This window comes from Branchiostoma lanceolatum, chromosome 1, assembly GCF_035083965.1.
Source record: "Branchiostoma lanceolatum isolate klBraLanc5 chromosome 1, klBraLanc5.hap2, whole genome shotgun sequence".
In the NCBI taxonomy this organism is placed as follows: Eukaryota; Metazoa; Chordata; class Leptocardii; order Amphioxiformes; family Branchiostomatidae; genus Branchiostoma; species Branchiostoma lanceolatum.
Genome location: NC_089722.1, coordinates 618,246 through 641,069, shown reverse-complemented (window position 1 = coordinate 641,069; position 22,824 = coordinate 618,246). Strand labels below are relative to the sequence as shown.

The window sequence follows — 22,824 nt, the reverse complement described above, 5'->3', positions numbered from 1 at the left end:
TGTGTGTTTGTAGGTGTGTGAGCGCGTGTGTGTGTTTGTGTAAGCGTGTGTGTGTGTGTTTTCAGATCCAAGAAGGGATTATAAATGTATTCCCTCCCCACATTATGCTGATGTGCGATTCGTAGCCTATAATTAGAACCCAGTCGAACCGGCTTCCGTGCGGCGAGTCTGCTTTAAAACCAGGTCACCATGGAGAGGCTACGCAGGGTTCGGCGTCGCTTCCCAACAAAAATGCTGCTAAAACATCGCCGGTTGCTACAAGTGACTGGCCTGGTTGCGGTGTTGTTTGCTGTTAGATACTTTAACTTCGCAGGTCGTATTGTCGACGCGGCAGAAGGTGAGAAACGTGTTCTCAGTGTGTACTTTTTAAACGTTTTTCGCGGGTTGTATGCTAGATTTTCTGATGTGTAGTAGTTGCAGTGCTGAGGCGACCAAGTAAGATATTCTTAGCCTCTACCAGGCTCCGCGCGTTCGCTGGGAAAATAGTAGAAATCGGCCAAATAGAGTGAATAGTATGCCAGGGGTAGTTCGCTAAACGGTGAAGCTCTGAGTCAATAGACGATCTACCTGTTTTACATGAACTAAAGTTTATGTTATAATGTTTTTATTATTCGTAGTTCTTGGGAAAATGACAGTGAGAAGACTGGTATTCAACCTGTTTTGACTTAATTGTCTTTTTCAAGAATGACAGAGATCGGACCACTCACCCTTTTATACATGTACCTTTTCTGTGACTCCCTCGTGCAGGGCGCTCTAAATTGAGCTTGAGATATTGACCAATCAGCGTTATATGTTTTTATTCTTTCAGACTTATGGTACACGGATGCTTACCTACAAACTATAAAGCCAGTTGCCGTCCACCACAACGCTGGGCGACAGAACACAGATATTGCTTGCGTCATAGAGTCCGCCCTCGGAAGCTGTGACGGAATCGGTTTTGCTGCCCTCGTTTTGCAAGCGATAGACGAAATCACAACGTGCTTGGTGTGTTCGAGATTTGAATATTCGTTTGCTTTTTTTGTTTGTTTGTTTGTTAATTCATTCTCATATGTAGAACTGTTTAAAACAAAGATATACAGGGCAGCAAAAAACATACAAGGGCGTGCAAAAGCCTTTTGTTGTGGCTTTTCTTGGGCCTCCCCTCGAAACTTGACAATAGGAATCAAATCATAAATTGTACATAACTCAAAACTAAGGAAGATTAACGATAGAAATAAGTTGAACTTATACCATTAACCTTAATAAAAAAATAGATACGAGGAAATACAAAATGGATCTTAAGGTACGCTAATATGATCAATACTAAACATAACTAACAATTTTTTTGTTTTTTTTTTGTTTTTAATTTAACAATTATAATAAGTTAATTTGGTCCTAAAACACTCTATTCTTTCGCGGTGTTGATATTTTTCATTCATGTTAACATTTTCTAGGCCCTAAACAATTTATGCTGTGGAAAAAAGCTAAGTGTCACGTTGGACAACATTAAGTACAGAGTGCATTCATCAACGAATCCGATAGGTGGCGTGCTTAGATTTTTCTGGTGTGTCATCGATGGGCGTGATAATGGAATTGTTATCTATTACATGCAGGCCCGTGGGTTTGTTCCGACAGTCATCTGGACGGACTGCGACTATTGCGGGCCTCCTGGACCCGATGTAAACTACTGGACGTGGTATTTCAAAGGTAAATGATTGTTTGACGAACAATAAAACTATTTTCGCCGCCTTTAGATTTTTCACCCAATTATTTTGTTTCTAGTACGTTGTTTCTATTCATCCAAGAAAGAAAAGACTTGGGGTACAGTTCATTGTTTATCATTCAAAAGGAAAGATAGCATTTAAAGGCTAAACTATATTGACTGACGGTGATACCCTTGAGGTCTAGGATGCCCCCTCTCCCTTCTGTAGTATGTATTACTGTCGTTATCGCCTCAAAAATTATTTGCAAAGAAAGACAGGACCAGTTTATGCTCCAATTGGGTTATGAAGCACTGAATAAGACTAAGGATTTTATTATGAATATACAAGTAAACCAACCTCGATCATCGAATACCAGACCCACAGCGAAAAGCTGCTCAGGCTATCTCTGATAATATTGCTTTCTTGATAAGTTTTATCAATCTATTTTTTCCTCAGCGATTAATGAAGGCATAGAGGAACGAGCTAAAGCCCAAGTGTGCGTGGCGCCCTCCACTCCTCTATTCATCAGTTCCTCGGTATGTAGTCGTATGTATTCGTTAATGTTCGACATATATTCGGTAATGTTCGATATCTATTCGGTAGTCTTCGGTATGTATTCGTTAATGTTCGGCATGTATTCGGTAATGTTCGATATTCATTCGGTAGTCTTCGGTATGTATTTGGTTCCTTTCTGATTGAATACTGTAATGTTCGGTAACTTCTCTCTTGTTCAATGACGTAGACATAAATTGTTCCGATGTATCTATGCACTACATATTTTGTAATCTCTCTATTTTTTTTTTAAATCTGCTTAGCTTTACCTGACTCGGCAGGGAGCAATAGGTGAATTGGATGATTTTCGCTTCGCTGACATGGAACACAAAGTGACGAACTTCTGGCAACCAATCACAGCAGAGACTCGGGCTCTTGCTAATTACGTCATATCCGGTTACCTCAGGCCGGCAGATCGAGTTGATAACATAGTGAATACCTTCTACGAATCGTTCATGACTGGAAATATTAATATAGGTAAGAGAAAACAATTCACAATGCATATGTGTGTCTTGCATCTAAGAAAACTTCACATGTATCATGAAATAACAATACGATACTTACATGTATAAAGTGACACCGTTATTTGTGATTTTCCGTCGTTCACACATACACACGCACACAGGCACACACACACACATACATACACACAAGCGCACACACACACAACACACACACACATTCACATACACTCACACACATACACTCCATGCTCTACCTTGAAAATGATATTGGTCTAGTGTAAAGGAAGGAGCCATTCTTCTCAAGTTTCAAACCCGTTCTGTATGTAACGAATTCAAATCTGTTTTTATCAAATCGATTAATTTTTGTCCTGGCATATTTCAACACTTTTTTAACCAATATAACAAAGTAAAATCACGCCTTTTACCCTCCTGACGTAAAGATTTCTGTGACTCAATTTTACAGGGGTCCATCTGCGCCTCCAAGAAGGCCATGCTCGAGAAATGAACTTCTTCAAGCAGAAAATTCCCAAACTGCAGAACATTCTTCAAATCGTACGACGTGTCATGGACGACGCCATCACAGCAAATACGGGGAAAGAGATCCGTGTATTCTTAGCATCCGATACAGACGAAGCTATCGACGTGTTCAAGGCAGAGTTCGGAGACAACAGAGTGTTGAACATCCACGCCGCGAGAGGGCAAGATATGTCCGACAGACTGCACCATAAAGACTCCCCGCGCCTGTTAGGAGAGCAGGTTTTGACAGACGTGTTGCTGCTGGCTAAATGTGACTTCTTAGTGCACGACGAATCCAGTGTCGCGGCTCTGGCGTATTACTACAACACCGACATCAGAAGCTACTTCGTTAGCGGAGACCAGTCCGACCGCAGACGACTAAACGCGCAGCCTCGTTTTGAAGCTGACGACCTTTTTCGTCAGGCCGTTGCCAGGGTGACCAGCAACATCCGGGTCCCTCCCGGTTGGCGGGAAAGCTCGCTTCTGATTGGTCTGACCACAAGGTGGCAGGTACTGTGGGGGTTTTTGAATTCAGACCTACCCATGGAGGATGTTATGTGTTACTACAAGAACGTCAAATGGAGCAAGTGTTACGAAGAATTTCAAAGATCAGAGTTTGCCAAAAATAGCGACCTCAGAGATTTAATGGACGTGTGATATATAAAGTAACAGTAAAAATGAAGGCTTTGACTTGATTTGACTTGACTTGACGTGAACAGCACATGTATATCACACTACGTTTCTGGCTACAGAATGTATTTTAGAACAGTCATGACAATGATGTTTATACAGAGATTGGTGTACGTATATTTCTTAGAGAATGCTTATAATGCATATTTACGAGTGGGTGCGAAGTAGTTTTGTATAAAGATATAGTGACTGAAATGAATAATTTATGTCAGTTATTCAGAATCTAGATATGACATTTGAAGTTTTTTTAATTTCGTGACAAGCCAACCAGATAAAAATGTCGATTGTAACATTGCTCTACTCAATGCGTGGTGAGTTTTGTCACTTGATAATCACAAAACGTTGTACACAAATGTATCCATTGACCCGTAACAGGACCACCCATTTCACTCCCTCTTAGAGTGAATATCTACGTAATGTAAACTCCAAGGTAGCGTTTTGAATGAAAAATAACTACGGCTTTGACATTATAAACACATGGTTGATATCATTCTGTGTTCAAGTTTGTTCAAGTTTCCATAGACTGTTTTGTAGGATTGTTTTTCTTTGCATTCTTGGGACAATGTGGCATAGAAAGAATGTTGCTACTCAACCTCACCTGGTCAGGTCACACCTGCTCTGACTCATCAGGTGTGGCGTTTCGTCCCGAGGCTAAAATCCGAGGTGACAGAACAGGTCAACTTGTATCATATCCTACTGGCACACACGTAAACATATCTAGTCCCGGCTTATAGCTAACAATGGCCTGTTTTGTGCTTCAGGGTGTACGTGTTACTGTTACCGTAAACCTTCTAACTTGTAGTTGGCACTATTCAAATCGTCGATTTGATTTGATTACTACCTGGAGAGTGAGTAGTCGGTACGTAGTAAATTCGAACGTGGCCGAGATTATCTTTCGCGGCCCACTGGTCTGGGATTAGCCGCCACACCGTCGTCTAAATTACCTGACAACAGAAATATTTTCGCGCAAAGAACTGGTTTGAGCCTTAGCAACAATGACGTGTTGTCTAAACCTCGGCGCACCCAAATGTCCCGTAGTCTAACATCGACACACCCATAGCCGTTTGTCTAATTGGCTCATACCATGTAACAAGTGTAAAGGAGTGATTTTAATTTTTAACGACATACATGCGCATTTTTGATGCATAGCTTTCACATTTCTGAAACAAAGCTGGCTTTGATATAACGTCTTTCAGAGAAACACTCCGTGTTAGAGCGAATTGGACACATTGTCGCCATTTTTCTGTGTGCAGTCAGCTATACCTGTCTTCTTAAACGGATCAGAGAAGACTAGATAGCGGTCCGTGGATTTACCGAAATACACGAAACATGTATATGTAATCTGCCTTTTTCTTGTCGCTAGGGCTAATAATATCTTATTATTTTCCAGCATATAGCAACCTGTGACTTTAACTCATCAAATAAATACTGTTTGTCGGCAGATTTCAGCCATCTTCATGGGTATTTCGTGTATTTCGCAGATGTATTTCGTGTATTTGGTATATTTTGGTAAATACACGGACCCACCAGAAAGACCGGTTCTTCCGAGTCAATGACTGGAGGGCGGAACACCTCGAGCGTCTTGTAGCGCCGAGAAGGGCCCGTGGCAAGACGTCTTGACTCAAGGATCTGTTGGGTAAGTGTTCTTTTCTGTCAGAAATGCCTGAATCTGTTCCGGACTGTCTTTAGCAATGGCGTATTTAATGGTAATGCCGATTGGCAGCGCCACACTGTGGTAGACCTGTGAAGTCCCTGAACTGTTTTGATGTCGATTTTGTGGGTGTGTTTGCTGTTTGCGTGGCATACGGGTACGGTCGGTAACGGATTTGTATATTTATATATATACAGCGTTTTAGGACTCGAATCTCATCAAAACGGTCTTACCCATCTCCCCTGTGAATATAGACATTACATAGAGACTACTTTTGTTTAATTTGCAGTTTTAAGGTCCATATAAACTCTCGCCACGGAATTGAATCGTACTCGTAATTAAAGGTCACAGCCACAGCGAAGGCACAGCAGAATTAACAATAGCATACCTGTACAAAATAGGTGTGGCAGATTGCGAAACACATTGTACAAAGAAAAATGTCGAGCTTCTTTCAGAAAAATAGGCAAGGCAATAGCCTCCTTCTGTTATTTCAATAGTCAAGTCAATAGTCAAAAAGCTTCCCTTTTAAAACGGAGGATGAAAAGATTATCACACTGTCGTTCCATTGGCTATTCACGGGAAGAGAGGGCTAGTTTTCCCGCCTAAATTTGCACCTCTTGCTTTCCACTATAAGGAAGAGAAATGTGTTGTCTGCCACGTGTTTCGTGTGGAATTTCGCATAAAATGATTAATATCTGTCATTTTTTTTTTACAAAATTACCTTAAATTTTGCACAGAGGTAAAGTGAACGCCTGGACATGCTGTTCTTAATAACTCCTTTTTTTTTTCCAAATGTAGGACTTTTGAAATATTTGTATGGGACAGGGATAAGGAGTGAAATACTGTAAATGCAGAAATGTTCGCGGTGGTTTTATGTTCGCGGTTTTCGCGGTAAACTTTCAGCGCGAACTTAAAATCACCGCGAAACTTTTTGCCCCCCTTGTGACTGTAGCACTTCTATTGTTTCAAACGCGAACGTAAAACCACCGCGAACACCCCATTTTCTGCCTACCGCGTAATAAAAACCGCGCGAGCTTAAATGCATTTACAGTAGGTCACGGTTGAACAGACACACGACTGCATGGTAGCTTCTTGTTGAATAGATCTATAATCTTAAGACAAATTCATGCAAACTCTGCAGTACATCAGGCAGGCAGTTACAATGGAGACCTATTCGTGGTGCCATGGATTCGCGTTAGAGCAACCACCGCGAAAATAAAACACCCACGAAAGCATTTCAAAATCAATTCACTATTTATAGTATACGAGACATTTGAGGACTTATCTAGATACCATTCCTACATATCTTTTTTAATACCAGAGTTTGGAATATACTATATGTGAAACTACCTATAGACTTACACCAAAGGAATGTGGGATGGGCATTGCAAAACGCTTAGTGTTGGGCGTGATTTTAGGTGTGGCTGTATTGTTGCTTCTGTTGGCCGTGATTTTAGAAGTAATCAATGTAAAGTATCTCAGATCATGACAATAAGACTGTGTTAGGGACTGAAAGCAATAGATACAAAATGTAGAGCTTAAACAATGGGATTTAACTAATTATGTTCTCCCTTTGTTTAAAATTAATTTGCCACTTCTAGACTTGAATGCGAGTAAGTGACCCGAAAAACAAGGTCTTCTAGTTACATGTATATTGTACGACAGGGTACTCTCCAAGCAGAGGAGGGGTTCCGGCTGGTTTTGACGTGTTTTTAGGCGTTTTTGTCGGGCTTTCCACTTTGTCATTTTATTTTGTCGCCAACCCGCAAAAACAAAAAGTTGTGTATGGGTTGGCGACACACGAAGAAAAATGACAAGGTAGAAAGCCCCACAGAAACGCCTAAAAAACACGTCAAAAACCAACCGGAACCCCTCCTCTGCTTGGAGAGTATTACAGGGGTACCTGCGTTTCGATTGTTTTCAATACAGGTTAATGGGCTTCAGGGCAGAAAAATATTTGCTTAATATTTCAAAAGGTACAATAGACGCGTTTAGTTGTATACAGTCTGGATTGTTCTATCACGCAATAGAAAGGGTTCTCATTAAACTAAAACATAGACTTTGCCAATATTGTAAATTAAATCAAATAGAAGTTGAGCAGCACTTCATTTTAAATTGTAGACTTTACGATAAAGCACGGTGGATAAAGAAAGAAACGTTCTTTTCAAATGTGTCAATGAAAAATTCCCATACTTTGAATATTCAAACGCAACGGATAAATCCATATTTTTGTTGCGTCTAGGCAACCCTTGTATAAGAAACATGGTCTGTTCATACATCTACACATGTACAAACAGGCGAGAAGAAGTTGAATCTACTGGATTAGCTTAGCTTATCACTTTCTTCTACCATATATGTTTAAACTATGTACTGTATATATATTTCACTGTATATGTCACGTACATGTTAGTCAGACGAACTGTGTCTAGCCCCTCGGGGCACGAATGTACAATACAGGTCTTCATTCATTAAATATTTACACCTACAGACGTGCTGTTCACAGCTCCACACACGCCTCCACCATGAGTAAGTCGATGTGGCAGAACACGACCTTTAACTGTGGCAACTGCAACAACAGTCTGACAGGACATCGCTACGTCAACCGAGAGTCCAACCATTACTGCCTGAAATGCTACGAGAAGCTGTTCGCCTTCCCCTGCGAACACTGCCACAAGAAGATCGGCACTGATGTGAAGGTGAGTTCAAGGACAAAATGGCGCCCATGTCAGCTTGCGTCATAGTTGCCCCCCTCCCATCACATTTTCCCAGAATTCCGCTCAACACCGCAACAGCCACAAATTTTGATAGATAGATTCATATCAAATTACCATATTTTGTGCGTTTGCTCTCTTGAAACGTTAGATTTAAATCCGCCCCCCTCCCATCTCAAGTTTTTCCAGAATTCCACTCAACATCACAGCAACAGGGAACGGTGCTTTGTTATACCTTTATGTTTGATAATCCTGTGTAAACTTTTCTTTTCGTGTCTCTTGAAATGCCGTGATTCTGAGCTGCCCCTCCCCTCCTGCCATTTCCCAGAGTTCTATACAACACCTGAATGATCTATGAAAGAAAAAGGCGGCCTTGAAGACACCCAGAGCATTTTACGAGGCTTGAAAACTGGAAATATTCTAGTTGCTGTAATCTTTATGAAATTGACCTTTAATGCCACTGTTTACCACATTTGCGTGCGTATTTCTTATCAAAAATGCTCAAAAGCGGCACAAAAAAGCTACATGGTGATCTTCTAATTTCACGCGCCTTGTGTAAATAAACCGATACCATAGCCTTGCCCACCTCCGTCAAAACGTAGAAATGCAAAATTTAAACATAAAAATGCAAATATGTGACGGACATGCAGTCACTCTCTCATTGGTCGAACCGCTAATTGTGATGGACAGTCAGGATCAATCTATTAGGGCTTGGATTTTCTATCAGCACTCACCTGTGACACAACGACATCGTAATTTGCTCCTCAATGTCGATATGTAATGGTATAGTGTTTTTGAAACTCACTACTAGTATGTGTAGGAATGACTAGAAATTGGAGTTTTTATAATCAAGTTTCAAGCCTCATAGAATGCTTTGGATGCCTTTAAGCTACCTGTCTAATTAAGCGTGTCATTGGGCGTTGCGCAAGATCAAGAAGTGATTACTCTGACGTGTGTAGTTCAAACAACTATTCAAAATAACATCAAAACAACATTGTTCGTCCAAATCTCAACATCCCATAATGAACTTCATATTCAGAAGCCCTGGAATTCCTAACCAAGCACTGCAACATTGTGTAATTTTTGATATGCTTTCATATTGTGATATTGATTCACAGAAATCTGTCACCAAGTCATTTATGTGGTATCAATTATACCATTACAGTGTAATGTAATAATTGATACCACATACATGACTTGGTGACAGATTTCTGTGAATCAATGTGAATCAATATCACAATTTGAAAGCACCTTTCATTTTGTAATATCAATTTTTGTTACTTATAAAATGTACATCTTGCATGTTGGATTCATAAATTCATGTAGGAAAACAAGTGGTGAATCCAACTGTATATGTACATTTACGTATAATCACAGCAAAGAATGACCAAAGTACTCATTATGCATTATGCCAAGCCACAAATATGTCTACACCTCCTAGTTTTAGTACTTATGTGAAAAAACATACACAATCAAAACGGAACCACTTTTGTATGTTCTTTTATATTTGTATGTATTGTTCTATTTCTTTGTGTTTGTATAAGCACAGCAAGAACAGAAAAAATGTTCAATATGAACTATGCCAATACACAGATATTTTACACAACTGCACCTCAAAGTTTGTAATCATTAATTTGAGAAAATCTACACTATCTAAACTGGAACCATTAACTTATGCTCTTTATTGTTATCTTTTTTCTAGGATCTTTCCTTTAACAACAAGCACTGGCACGATGTCTGCTTCAACTGCTCCAAGTGCATGAAGTCCCTGGTGGACCAGCAGTTCACCCAGAAGGGCGACAAGATCTACTGCGCCCAGTGTCACAAGGAGACCTTCCTGGGCAAGTGCGACGCGTGCAAGCAGCACTTCGACCCTGGTACGTGGAGTAATTTGAAGAAAGGAATTTTTAAACTAATACGCACGACTACAAATTGAGAAGCTACAAGGAGCTTTCAGATTACATCCGCCATCTTTCTTCAGCTTGAGAGGTGTCACGTGACCTAGGTGTCGAAGGTCACCCAGGTCACGTGACTGGACGAGAGAGGGGGTATCTTAGTCAACCAAGTATCTTAGTCAACCAACCTATCATTTAGTCACTGAATCAACCAATCAGTTACATACGCCAAAAATAGTTACTCAAGCAACTGGATACATTTTTGAAACAGTCAGACGTTTCAGACAGCATCCGCTGTCTTTCGTCAGTGACTAACGATAAGGACTGGAAAACCAGATTTATACCGAAACTCTGAATAGATGTGTTAATGGGGTTAAGACAATCTAGGATGTCTTCACGTAGTCTTCAAAAGAAGGTTAATTCAAGTTAATCAGTTACAGCTATCTTATCTTTATGTCGGACCCCTTCCCTCCCTTTTTGACAGTAGGAAAGTGGCCTATAGGTCAAAGAGTGTATTGAGGGTAAATTAAACGTCGAAAAAAATATTCATAATCTGCTGTGTTTGCAAATACTTTCGGTAAAAAGATTCATAACCACCGTACATGTAAACAGCAAAAGTGTTGCTAATATCCTAGCTTTTAAATTACTTATGTATATATTCATAGTCACAAAATTTGAAGAAACAAATCGGTCAAAAATTTTATTTAATATAAATACTGACTTTGATATGTTGAAAAACATAATATTTTGAGGCTTTTTAGTATCAACGCTGATGTATGTATAAATAAATATCAAAATAGAAGTCAGAGACGCGCGATTCCCAGCGGATGACCCCGTTGACATTTCCGACACGTACGTCTAGACGAAGCGCGAGCGGGTACAAAAGGATCAGTGAACTGTGAACGCGGGGTGAAAGATGCACAAAGGGCATCACTGCAGCCCCTCTGATTCATGTAATCATGCTCAGGCCTTGTGTAGATTCAATGTTGTTGCTTTGTTTTTAAATTTCATATCATCAGTTGATATAAAATCGTCATATTTTCTTCTCTCCAAAATCTTAAACTCCTGATAGCATGCTGTTTTGTACTGATATTTATCAACCTTGATCATACATTTTCATGATTTACATTGGGTGTGGATTTGCACTATATTTGTTGACTTATAACGAAAAACAAAAAGTATATAACGTTACTTATAGTAATAAGAACTACATTGCGACCATTGTTTGTAATACAATGGATGGTAGCTTAAACAATAGCTGAACGAGCAAAGAAAAGTCCATGTGTTACATGGTGAAAGTATGTATTCATACAGTCTTTAGAGGAGGTTATAATTTCTATACATATGAGGACTTGTTACCTTCGCCAAGAAGGCAATGTTTATTGGTAGCGTTTGTCTGCTTGTGGTTTAGCAACCGCTGATGACTTAAGAAGCTATTAATGGATTATCATGTAAGTTAGTATGCAATTTCTTTGCCTATAGAATTGGTAGTTAGATTTTGGGCCCTATAAGTGCTTTCCTTTTGAATCAAAATTGAACTGCAAGTTGCCAACACAAAACTTGGACTTACCCAAATTGTCGACTGATCAGCTCCAGGCTTTGTCAAGGAATGAGCAATCCGCTGATTCTGTAACGTCGCCTTATACAGATAGGACACGTGACTCGGTGAGCAGTGTTTCATAAGTTGAAGAAAGTCTATGGCGCCCCCTGTCTCTGTTGAGGGATGGTCTGTTTGTTCGTTTATTTGTTTGTTTGTTTGTTTGTTTAATTCGGATCTCCATTAGCGTAAGTTTTACAAATCATACGCTATTCGTCCTGGAGTCCTGGTTCCTGATCCCGGATGCTTTCCTTGTATCTATATATCTTAAAAGATGTTCATAAGGATTGGCGTCGGTGTGGCGCAACGGTTAGACCGTTGGACATTGTGCTCGATGCTCTCCATGTCCCAACGTTGTGCCCCGACATTATGCCCCGACGCTGTGCCCCGACGCTGTGCCCCGACGCTGTGCCCCGACGCTGTGCCCCGACGCTGTGCCCCGACGCTGTGCGCCGACGCTGTGCGCCGACGCTGTGCGCCGACGCTGTGCCCCGACGTTGTGCCCCGACGTTGTGCCCCGACGTTGTGCCCCGACGTTGTGCCCCGACGTTGTGCCCCGACGTTGTGCCCCGACGCTGTGCCCCGACGCTGTGCCCCGACGCTGTGCCCCGACGCTGTGCCCCGACGCTGTGCCCCGACGCTGTGCGCCGACGCTGTGCGCCGACGTTGTGCCCCGACGTTGTGCGCCGACATTATGCCCCGACGTTGTGCCCCGACGTTGTGCCCCGACGTTGTGCCCCGACGTTGTGCCCCGACGTTGTGCCCCGACGTTGTGCCCCGACGTTGTGCCCCGACGTTGTGCCCCGACGTTGTGCCCCGACGTTGTGCCCCGACGCTGTGCCCCGACGCTGTGCCCCGACGTTGTGCCCCGACGTTGTGCCCCGACGCTGTGCCCCGACGCTGTGCCCCGACGACGCTGCGCCCCGACGCTGTGCCCCGACGCTGTGCCCCGACGCTGTGCCCCGACGCTGTGCCCCGACGTTGTGCCCCGACGTTGTGCGCCAACGTTGTGCCCCAACGTTGTGCGCCGACATTATGCCCCGACGTTGTGCCCCGACGTTGTGCCCCGACGCTGTGCCCCGACGTTGTGCCCCGATGTTGTGCCCCGACGTTGTGCGCCGACATTAAGCCCCGACGCTGTGCCCCGACGTTGTGCCCCGACGTTGTGCGCCAACGTTGTGCCCCAACGTTGTGCGCCGACATTATGCCCCGACGTTGTGCCCCGACGTTGTGCCCCGACGCTGTGCCCCGACGTTGTGCCCCGATGTTGTGCCCCGACGTTGTGCGCCGACATTAAGCCCCGACGCTGTGCCCCGACGCTGTGCCCCGACGCTGTGCCCCGACGCTGTGCCCCAACGTTGTGCGCCGACGTTGTGCGCCGACGTTGTGCGCCGACGTTGTGCGCCAACGTTGTGCCCCAACGTTGTGCCCCGACATTATGCCCCGACGTTGTGCCCCGACGTTGTGCCCCGACGTTGTGCCCCGACGCTGTGCCCCGACGTTGTGCCCCGATGTTGTGCCCCGACGTTGTGCGCCGACATTATGCCCCGACGCTGTGCCCCGACGCTGTGCCCCGACGCTGTGCCCCGACGCTGTGCCCCGACGTTGTGCCCCGACGTTGTGCCCCGATGTTGTGCCCCGACGTTGTGCGCCGACATTAAGCCCCGACGACGTGCCCCGACGCTGTGCCCCGACGTTGTGCCCCAACGTTGTGCGCCGACGTTGTGCGCCGACGTTGTGCGCCGACGTTGTGCGCCAACGTTGTGCCCCAACGTTGTGCCCCGACATTATGCCCCGACGTTGTGCCCCGACGTTGTGCCCCGACGTTGTGCCCCGACGCTGTGCCCCGACGTTGTGCCCCGATGTTGTGCCCCGACGTTGTGCCCCGACGCTGTGCCCCGACGCTGTGCCCCGACGACGCTGCGCCCCGACGCTGTGCCCCGACATTAGGCCCCGACGCTGTGCCCCGACGCTGTGCCCCGACGCTGTGCCCCGACGTTGTGCCCCAACGTTGTGCGCCGACGTTGTGCGCCGACGTTGTGCCCCGACGTTGTGCCCCGACATTATGCCCCGACGTTGTGCCCCGACGTTGTGCCCCGACGTTGTGCCCCGACGTTGTGCCCCGACGTTGTGCCCCGACGTTGTGCCCCGACGCTGTGCCCCGACGCTGTGCCCCGACGCTGTGCCCCGACGCTGTGCCCCGACGCTGTGCCCCGACGCTGTGCCCCGACGTTGTGCCCCGACGTTGTGCCCCAACGTTGTGCGCCGACATTATGCCCCGACGTTGTGCCCCGACGCTGTGCCCCGACGTTGTGCCCCGATGTTGTGCCCCGACGTTGTGCGCCGACATTAGGCCCCGACGCTGTGCCCCGACGCTCTGCCCCGACGCTGTGCCCCGACGTTGTGCCCCAACGTTGTGCGCCGACATTATGCCCCGACGTTGTGCCCCGACGCTGTGCCCCAACGTTGTGCCCCGATGTTGTGCCCCGACGTTGTGCGCCGACATTAGGCCCCGACGCTGTGCCCCGACGCTCTGCCCCGACGCTGTGCCCCGACGTTGTGCCCCGACGTTGTGCGCCGACATTATGCCCCGACGTTGTGCCCCGACGCTGTGCCCCGATGTTGTGCCCCGACGTTGTGCGCCGACATTATGACCCGACGTTGTGCCCCGACGCTGTGCCCCGACGTTGTGCCCCGACGTTGAAGCCCCTTGCACGACTTTCCCTGGTCGTGGAGCCCAGTATTATATGTTCCTACTGATTCTGCGGATGTGCTAGCCTGGATAACAGACCTTTCGCGCGATGTGATGATAACCCCTTTTGGGCGGGGAAGACCTAGTAGTAGGGATAGAGTTGGCACCCGGAAGCGCTTGGCAGCCGAACCCTGATATCTATCGCGCGTAAGAGATATTTAGTGGGCCGTGTGCTATCTGTGGCGGCGGCGCGAGTTGCTTCCCCGGCCGAAGGATTAGCTCCAGGAGCGTGGTGTTCAACATCTAGCACATTTGCCACCAAGAACCGTACAATAATCATGATGTTCCTAAATATTATTAGCCTGTGTGCCATCCTTCTTAGCTTCCGTCCGCAACCCAAGCTCCCCGGCCGGAAGCGGAGCTTGGGTAGCGCACGGAAGCTAAGAAGGCTAGTGCTCAGGCTAAACCATTCCCCCACAGGCGACAAGAAGATGGAGTACAGGGGGTCGAACTGGCACGAGCGCTGCTTCACCTGTAAGATGTGCAGGAAGCCGGTCGGCACCAGCAGCTTCGTTCCTAAGGACGACGGCGTCATCTGCCAGAACTGCTATGAGGACCGCTTCGCCAAGAAGTGCGACAAGTGCAAGAGGGTGAGCACGATAGTTCTTTTTTCATCTCATCTCATGTCTCAACACAAAGTTTACTCAGCATATACACAACTTGACAAACTACACTCCTCTACGGTCATAGTCAAAATGATTAACATAACAACTGTCTCATCAGAGAGCGTAAACCAGTTTTAAAAAAAAAGGCTTGATGAACACTGGGAAGTGCGCAAGTACATTGCATGAACGAGGTGAGTTCAGGACACAACAGGCGGGTAAAGCCTTCTATCATGGATGCGGTATCAAGGTAATGGTATCATCCTGCACTTCCAGGTCGTCGCGCATGGTGGCATCACTTACAAGGACACCCCTTACCATAAGGAGTGTTTCCTGTGCACCCACTGCAAGAAGGAGCTGTCCGGGGACCGCTTCACCTCCAAGGACCACAACCCCTACTGCATCGAGTGCTACGGGGACCTCTTTGCCAAGAAGTGCGCCGAATGCCGCAAGCCTATCACCGGTAAGTAGGCCATCAATGTCTCTTGCAGTCACGTGACTATGACGTAAGTATTGTCCGCCATGTTGGATGGGTAGAGCTGAAAGTTGCCAGGTAGATTTAATTAAGACCTTTATTGTACATTTTCGCACCCCCCCCCCCCCCTGGGCTAAGCACAGCCCAATTGTTAACTATTATATACATGTATGTACATATAAACGTCCAGTATACTCGATAGTACTTTCATCCTCTCGCTTCTTGGTAATTGTATAGATGTAGGAGGCTGTATGATTAGTTAAGAGTTGGTTTATCGAAGGCTGTTAGGAAACCGAATATACATTTTTCCTTACTATTCAAGTATCTGAATTAACGACGGTCACGAAATGCTGACATTATGAACATTCAAATCTTTGAAGATTTTAGCCTTTTAGCTTCGACCAAGAAACCTCTTTACTTCAGCCTGCCAGCACGGGAAAGGCCATACACACATGTACAATCTTTACCTGATGTCTTTCACTCACTCACTCAGTAACTCACTCAGTAACTCACTCAGTAACTCACTCACTCACTCACTCACTCACTCACTACCTCACTCACTCACTCACTCACTTAGTCACTCACTCACTCACTACCTCACTCCCTCACTCACTCACTCACTCACTTACTTAGTCACTCACTCACTCACTCACTACCTCACTCACTCACCCACTCATTCACTCACTCACTCACTCACTCACTCACTCACTCACTCATTCATTCACTCACTCACTCACTCACTCTCACTCACTCACTCAGTAACTCACTCAGTAACTCACTCACTCACTACCTCACTCACTCACTACCTCACTCACTCACCCACTCACTCACTCACTCACTCACTCACTCATTCACTCACTCACTCACTAACTCACTAACTCACTCACTCACTCACTCACCCCAGTGGTCGTAGGGGCGTCATGACAGCCAGCCGCAATGATCTGTGCCCATCCTGTTCAGGCCTCTCTGATCAGTTGTGTACTACTCAGGCCAGTCCATATCTTCATGTTATCCAGCCAGGTCTTCTTTGGCCTTCCCCGTTTCCTCCCTCCGGCTACTGTACCTTGCAAAATGTGTTTAGCAAGCTTCAAACCTTCGTGGTCGCGAGCTGTATCTAAAGATATCTCCTCATTGTTGTCTTCTAGGGCAAGGCGGGACCAAGTTCGTGTCCTTCGAGGACCAGAGCTGGCACAGCGAGTGTTTCAACTGCTCGGGCTGCCGAACCTCCCTGGTCGGCAAGGGCTTCACCAACGAGGACAACCGCATCCTCTGCCCCGACTGCACCAACCGCCGCTAAGAGACCATTTTTACGGATCATACTGAGAAAAACGCAATCTCCAAGCAGATGTTGGGAGGAAAAATCGTTACGCTTTTCCGGCTGGACATTTCTGTCTCCTTCGGTTTGTGACAGAAACGGGCAGCTGCTTAGGAAGACGTAACGATTTCACCTCCCAACATCTGCTTGGAGATGAGAAAAAACGGAGAACTCTGGGTAACGCAGGGGCGTCGTCATGAGCAACACGCAGGGGCGTCGTCATGGTAACGTCTTGTTTACCCCCTGCATTACCCAGAGTTACCCGTGATTCGTTAAAAACGCCTATTAGCAATAAACTGCCTTAATACTGGTCGAAAGTTATAACATCATTACAGAATGTAGTTTGGTTAGGTTTGCGAAAGTCTAGCTGCATCTGACTTGTGACAGCATAGTAGTTATACAATACACATACACGTATATTCATATATCATTCATTGATTGTGTTTGAGGCTTTTGCTGTGACAGATTTTACAATAGAATTTGAATCAAATAATAAAGGATAAAGGGCTTTGGTACTAGCTCTAGCATTAGAAAATATATTAGAATCATTGTTTACATATTATATAAAAAAAAGCATAAAGGTAAGATCAGATAGGACCAGGTCGTAGGCAATGACTATTAGTATCAAGCTAGTACTACGATTGGCAATAGAGACACATTAAAATCATTAGCTAGCGATGCTCGTAACGTGGTTGATAAATCCAGAGAAACGTTTTCTTGCAAAGGAAACTAGGAATGACATCTTAAGAGTAGACTATGCAAGGATGAAGCGGTAGAAATGGACAACAATTATCTCGTACATTCATAGCATTAGATCATTTATACTGTTGATACGTGGTGTTATAGCAACATTGCAGCAACAATAAGGCGATAGGATATCATACAGCTACCGCTGCAACTGTTATGAAAATGAAATGATGATGGTAGCAAATGGCTCGTATCATAATTACGTCAGGGAGTTTGGCGAAGTGATAGAATCTTCGGTTAGCCTTTGGATGGATATAATAAAGGTGAATTACAGGGGCTTTCTGCGTGTCTTGTCACCTTCATTGTTGATCAGTATCACACAGCATGATTAAATCACACTTCTATTAGTCCTTCCCCTTGCAATTGGTACTAGCTCTAAGAGCATAACGTCCCTCGGATAGGACGTTAAATTGAGGTCCTCACCTCGAGCACGTTAAAGAACCCAACACACTTATCGAAAAGAGTAGGGGTCCTTCCCGTTGTGAGTGGATCATATAAATCTGTCCGGATATGCAGCTTGTACTCTTCAGTACAAACCTGCTGTGTTACGCCTTGATGCGGTTTACCGGGTATGCAATACAAACAAGCAAACAAACGAACAAACAAACACTTGTTAGGCCCCTAAGACGCTTGATGACGAACACCTTTACGTCATCATAATCATGTTTATTGATACATAAATCTGTGTTATTATACTCATATATTGGAGAATCCACAAACAGTGAAAAAGTAGCATCACACCGTAGAAAAACACAACGAATAAGAAAGGAACTATATGCCGCCGCAACGCAGAAAAATGCAACGGCCAATGCTGATTAAGAACTCAGATTAATGAAATAAGTCGTGTAAAAACGCAAGCAAGACAAGGGTTTTAATTGGCGTTGCGATAACATCTCCTGCCAGCCTTTGCATGCAAGAATACAATAAAAGTGAATTTCAGGGGCATTCTGCGTCGCTTGTCATCTTGTTGATATGTAAAACATAGCATGACTAAATCACACGTCTAGCAGTTATTCACAACTGGTCAAACCTTCAGGTCACTTTAGAGACATCGTCTGCACAGACTTTTCTTTCTTTGTCAAATTCTTCAGATGTATCTTCTTCTTCGTAGCAACACACAGTATTTCGCCGCGACCCCCAGAGTCTGTGATGTATACTTATTTGTTAGCAATATATTGTTTAAAAAAACGTGTGAAGTGAGGAGAGAAACAATGTCTAACCAATACTTGCTGCAAAAAACGTTACCAATGAACGTGCAGTACCTCTACCTACCTACCTAGTCCCTTGACCTCCGGGTCGTTGGGGGGGACAAGGTACCTCAGTCAGATGCTAAGTGGTGCTGTGGGCATTTGAGCGAAATATGAAAGTCTGAAAAACAACTTTGTAGCATTATTTTGTAAAATAGGAAGCCACTGTAAAACCTTTATCTATTCATCTATTTTAGGTTCACATGGATAGTCCATTCAGTTGTGTAGGGACATTATGTTATGTCCTTACTTGTGAAACTTCGAGAAAGAATGATATAGGTATTATAGTTCCCGACTACTTCATTTTTTTTCTTCTAATTTCAATTTCAGACCAAGAAGCTGGAAGGCACCTTCACCAAAATTCTGCGTGTTATTCACAACAGACCTTGGTGGAAACACACAACAAACAAACAGCTCTATGTGGCACTTCCTCCTATCTCTTTAGAAGTTAAGCGTCGCAGATTAAGCCTCGCAGGTCACATAGTTCGCAACGACGAACCAGCTGGTAAACTACTCTTTTGGACCCCAGAAGCCAAAAGGAGAAGAGGCCGTCCACACTCCACACTTAAGAGCATTACAGAATTAGAAACTGGTCTAAGTGGAAAAGACCTGACGTATGACAGAAATGATGTGTAACTGAGAATGCTGGCCATGGAAGCAGAACTTTGTATACGCTTCAACCCGTTAGTGTATGATTATGTATGTGTATGTAAGTTCAATAATGAGACATTCAAGCCACAGGGGCTGACTTTCCTTGAAAAAGAAATAGTCCGTCCTCCTTGTAGAATGATTGAACATTCCCCATTGCGAGAAGACCGAAATTCGGCAATTTGACGGTCGTTTTTCCCCTTTTCCCGCGGCGGCCGGGAGCGGTACTGCAGATAAGGCTAGATGTGTGTAGTCCCGACTTGTAAATAGGTACTTCATGTATATCCTTTATCTATTTATTCATTTGTTTTAGCTGTGTACGCTGTACAGCAGCCAAGGCTGCCCGACTAGCTATTGCTTTTACAAGGGGCCAGCCTTGCTGCAAAAGTACATAATAAAATACAATAGTTGCGTTAGTAAAGATAAATCATATATACCCTATATATATAATGTATATCCTTTTATACAGAACATTGGGCTGAAAGTCAGGGAACAGGTCCAGATGGCTTCTCTTCACTTAGAACTACCCTTAAGACTTAAAAAAAAGAAACAAGAGTTGACGTAAAAAGGACCGCTTTTCAGGCGCTGATAGAGGAGTCTACTCGTCGAGCAAAGATTAGGCATCGGCTTGTTTTGGACGTCGTTTTAGGCGTTTTTGTAGACCAGAAAATTGCGCAAACTTGGACTTTTATGATTTGATACAAGAGACACTTCAGCAACTATTTCGCATAAGGCCAGGGTCGGACTTCCGGGTTCGGTATCCGTAGAAGATATGACATATCTGCCTACACAAGTGGTGACTATGACATGCGAGACGCAATCCGGCATCCCAGGCGCATTCTTCACCGCCCACATTCTCGTCACGTTACAAAATGTCGATTTAAGGAACTTCTAGTAACTTTTGTCTTACCGGTCGAGGCTTGAGGGTTGGATTGTTTGCAACAGACAGCCGCTGACTGCTTTACTGCGCCCTCCATCGCTCACAGTGAGTACTGCAGTATTACTGGAAGTAACTACTAGTATTACAACCATTAGTACCTTCAGTAGCTTCTGTGTTCGCGATGTGGTCCCTAAACGTCTGAAGTAACAGTTTGGAACGCAGGAAGTATGTGCGTCAGTTAAAGAACTAATCAGGCATCTTAAATTCTGTACTAGATACGCTGCTCAATAATGATATAGCCAGAAATCTACCATTTCACGTTCATCTGCCCGAATGGAGCGTATTGCACAAGTAAAGCTGCGCCGCGGGTTAGTACACAGACCCACCCGGCGAAATATGGCTGGAAGATCCTTAAATCTACATTTCGTGAAGTGACGAGAATGTGGGAGTTAAAGAACAAACCTGGGGTGCCGTATCGTGTCTTATATGTGCGATTCACCACTTGAGAAACAAAAAAAGGCAATTTTTACTATGGAAGTACTACCCGGAAGTGCGGGAAGCACCGTGCGCCCATAGCGCCTATGATCTATGCAAAAAGTTACTAAAGTAGACTCCTCTCTAATAATAGTAACCACCACAGAAGTCTGTTAAAGTCTCGGAAACTTTCCTATGTTTTAAATGACAGTTTCTGCCACACATATGTCAGCTGACTCAGTTATGGTTATTTCCTGTGGATACGCTTTTCTTCTAGCTTCTTCTGATTTCTGCTGGCAGGACAGAGTGAATCTCCATCTGCAACGGTCATTGCCAAAGCCCTCCCAGTTACTCCCGTGTTGATGTTGAGAGCCTGGCTGACATTTCTAAGAAATATGATCAAATACAGCATGAGAGTTCATCTGGGTAAATGTCATTACGAATTAATGACTAAACTTTACTTCCGGATCCCAACACAAGAATTACCCAAATTTTCGGCTGACTCCGTCAACCTTGTTCACGGAATGGACCCGTCTACTGCTGGAACGTGACGTCAGAGACACGTGACCGTAGTAGCGGGTCACACGTGCCAGACAATTTGTGTCGCCCCCCGCCTCTGTTCAAGGTAGGTCTGTGTAATGTGTAATGATTATGTAGATCACCTCCTTCACTCATCTTGCAAAGAAATCCGGTTCCGAATCGAGGATTGTAAGTCTTATTATTTGGGTCAGTCCCAATTCATTCTTGTGTTGGACGTAACGTTAAAGATCAAAGTGTAGATCTTCTGAAAAAATAACCCTAAAATCATTCATAATTATAGTTACACGGTCATGATAAAAAAGGCTTAAAGACCCCAGTAAAACTATATAAATACGGGATAATGTAAACTATAGCCTTCAGTATGCGCCTGGCAGCCGTACAGTGCACATCAGTGGAGGCCTGGCTGAGAAAGTTTACCATGTACAAGTTACTCTTCAAGTAATGTTTGAAATCTATAGAGAACATATAAGAATTTGAAGTATATATATATATGGCTACACATAAAGAAGTTAGCTTGAAGGACAGTTAGCCAAGAAATCAAGTAATGACAACACTGGCTTGCAATTTAGCTTTGAGACATTGGCTAGCAGTTATATGTACTGTTCTACAGAGCCCTATTCTATGCTGGTTACAACAACAAGAAGACGCAAAAAATCCCAAGTCATATTTCTAGACACACAACTACCTAGCCTAATGTTGGGAAGACATTGGAAATTTATATCCATTTAGACACTCTAACACAACGTTGACAGGGTCGATTTGAATGTTTGAAAATTTGAACAAGGTTGACTTCCCCCAAACTGAAAGTTGTAGATAGCATTGTCTTGATTATCCAATCTGATTGAAACTTCCTTGGATTATGTGACTTTTTGATAGATATCTGGGCCATTCTGCATTGTTTGATACTGTTCATAGAAAAACCAGTACAGAAAAAAAGTTTGAATTCTCTGACAGTTATTATGGTAATCTGTCCCTGCCATTGTCCCAGGCTGGCAGACATCTAATCCTTTTATGAATTTATGTGGTTATGGGGGATTAATCCAGCCCTCAACCTGCTGGGCAGCTCACAGTAGGAGCACTCCCTTTACAACTTCCCCAGGGCAAGGTTTTGGTTCCTTTAAAGTTACCATTCGGTATGGAATTTGTCGCATTGAAGAATTGTACTCGCGCGATCGTAAATGTACATCAAGTTAAAACAGTGGTGTTTGGCAGAGAAACCTAGTATCAGAGTTGACCATGTATGCAGGAGACTAAAGATTAGGTAAGTCAAACCTACCCTGTTTATTTTCCTGGGACAAACCAGTTTCTCGTATGTTTTTTTTTTGCCGGATGGGTCTGTGTACTAACCCGCGGCGCAGCTCTACTCTAGTGTAGTACGCTCCATTC

General features: G+C 44.4%; 2 protein-coding genes and 1 long non-coding RNA gene across 4 annotated transcripts; all 3 read left to right on the top strand.

Moving 5' to 3' along the window:
• Positions 1 to 110: 110 nt before the first annotated feature.
• Positions 111 to 2,478, top strand: LOC136428579 (uncharacterized). The gene is made up of 4 exons (XR_010754635.1): positions 111 to 337; positions 809 to 984; positions 1,593 to 1,686; positions 2,139 to 2,478. It is a non-coding gene; the product is annotated as an uncharacterized lncRNA (long non-coding RNA).
• A 13-nt stretch (positions 2,479 to 2,491) lies between these two features.
• LOC136428560 (uncharacterized) lies at positions 2,492 to 4,394 on the top strand. Its single transcript, XM_066418173.1, has 2 exons — positions 2,492 to 2,711; positions 3,162 to 4,394. Exons 1-2 carry the CDS (start codon positions 2,555 to 2,557, stop codon positions 3,869 to 3,871), a joined length of 867 nt encoding a protein of 288 aa, XP_066274270.1. The 5' UTR covers positions 2,492 to 2,554; the 3' UTR covers positions 3,872 to 4,394.
• Positions 4,395 to 5,409: 1,015 nt separating this feature from the next.
• Positions 5,410 to 17,997, top strand: LOC136428567 (four and a half LIM domains protein 2-like). Of its 2 annotated transcripts, none has more exons than XM_066418184.1 (6): positions 5,410 to 5,540; positions 8,044 to 8,251; positions 9,969 to 10,143; positions 14,931 to 15,100; positions 15,389 to 15,575; positions 16,733 to 17,997. In XM_066418184.1, exons 2-6 carry the CDS (start codon positions 8,078 to 8,080, stop codon positions 16,882 to 16,884), a joined length of 858 nt encoding a protein of 285 aa, XP_066274281.1. In that variant the 5' UTR covers positions 5,410 to 5,540; positions 8,044 to 8,077; the 3' UTR covers positions 16,885 to 17,997. The 2 variants fall into 2 exon arrangements, with proteins under 2 accessions (XP_066274281.1, XP_066274290.1); XM_066418193.1 differs by having other exon boundaries at positions 5,434 to 5,540; positions 8,059 to 8,251.
• The last annotated feature ends 4,827 nt before the right edge of the window (positions 17,998 to 22,824 follow it).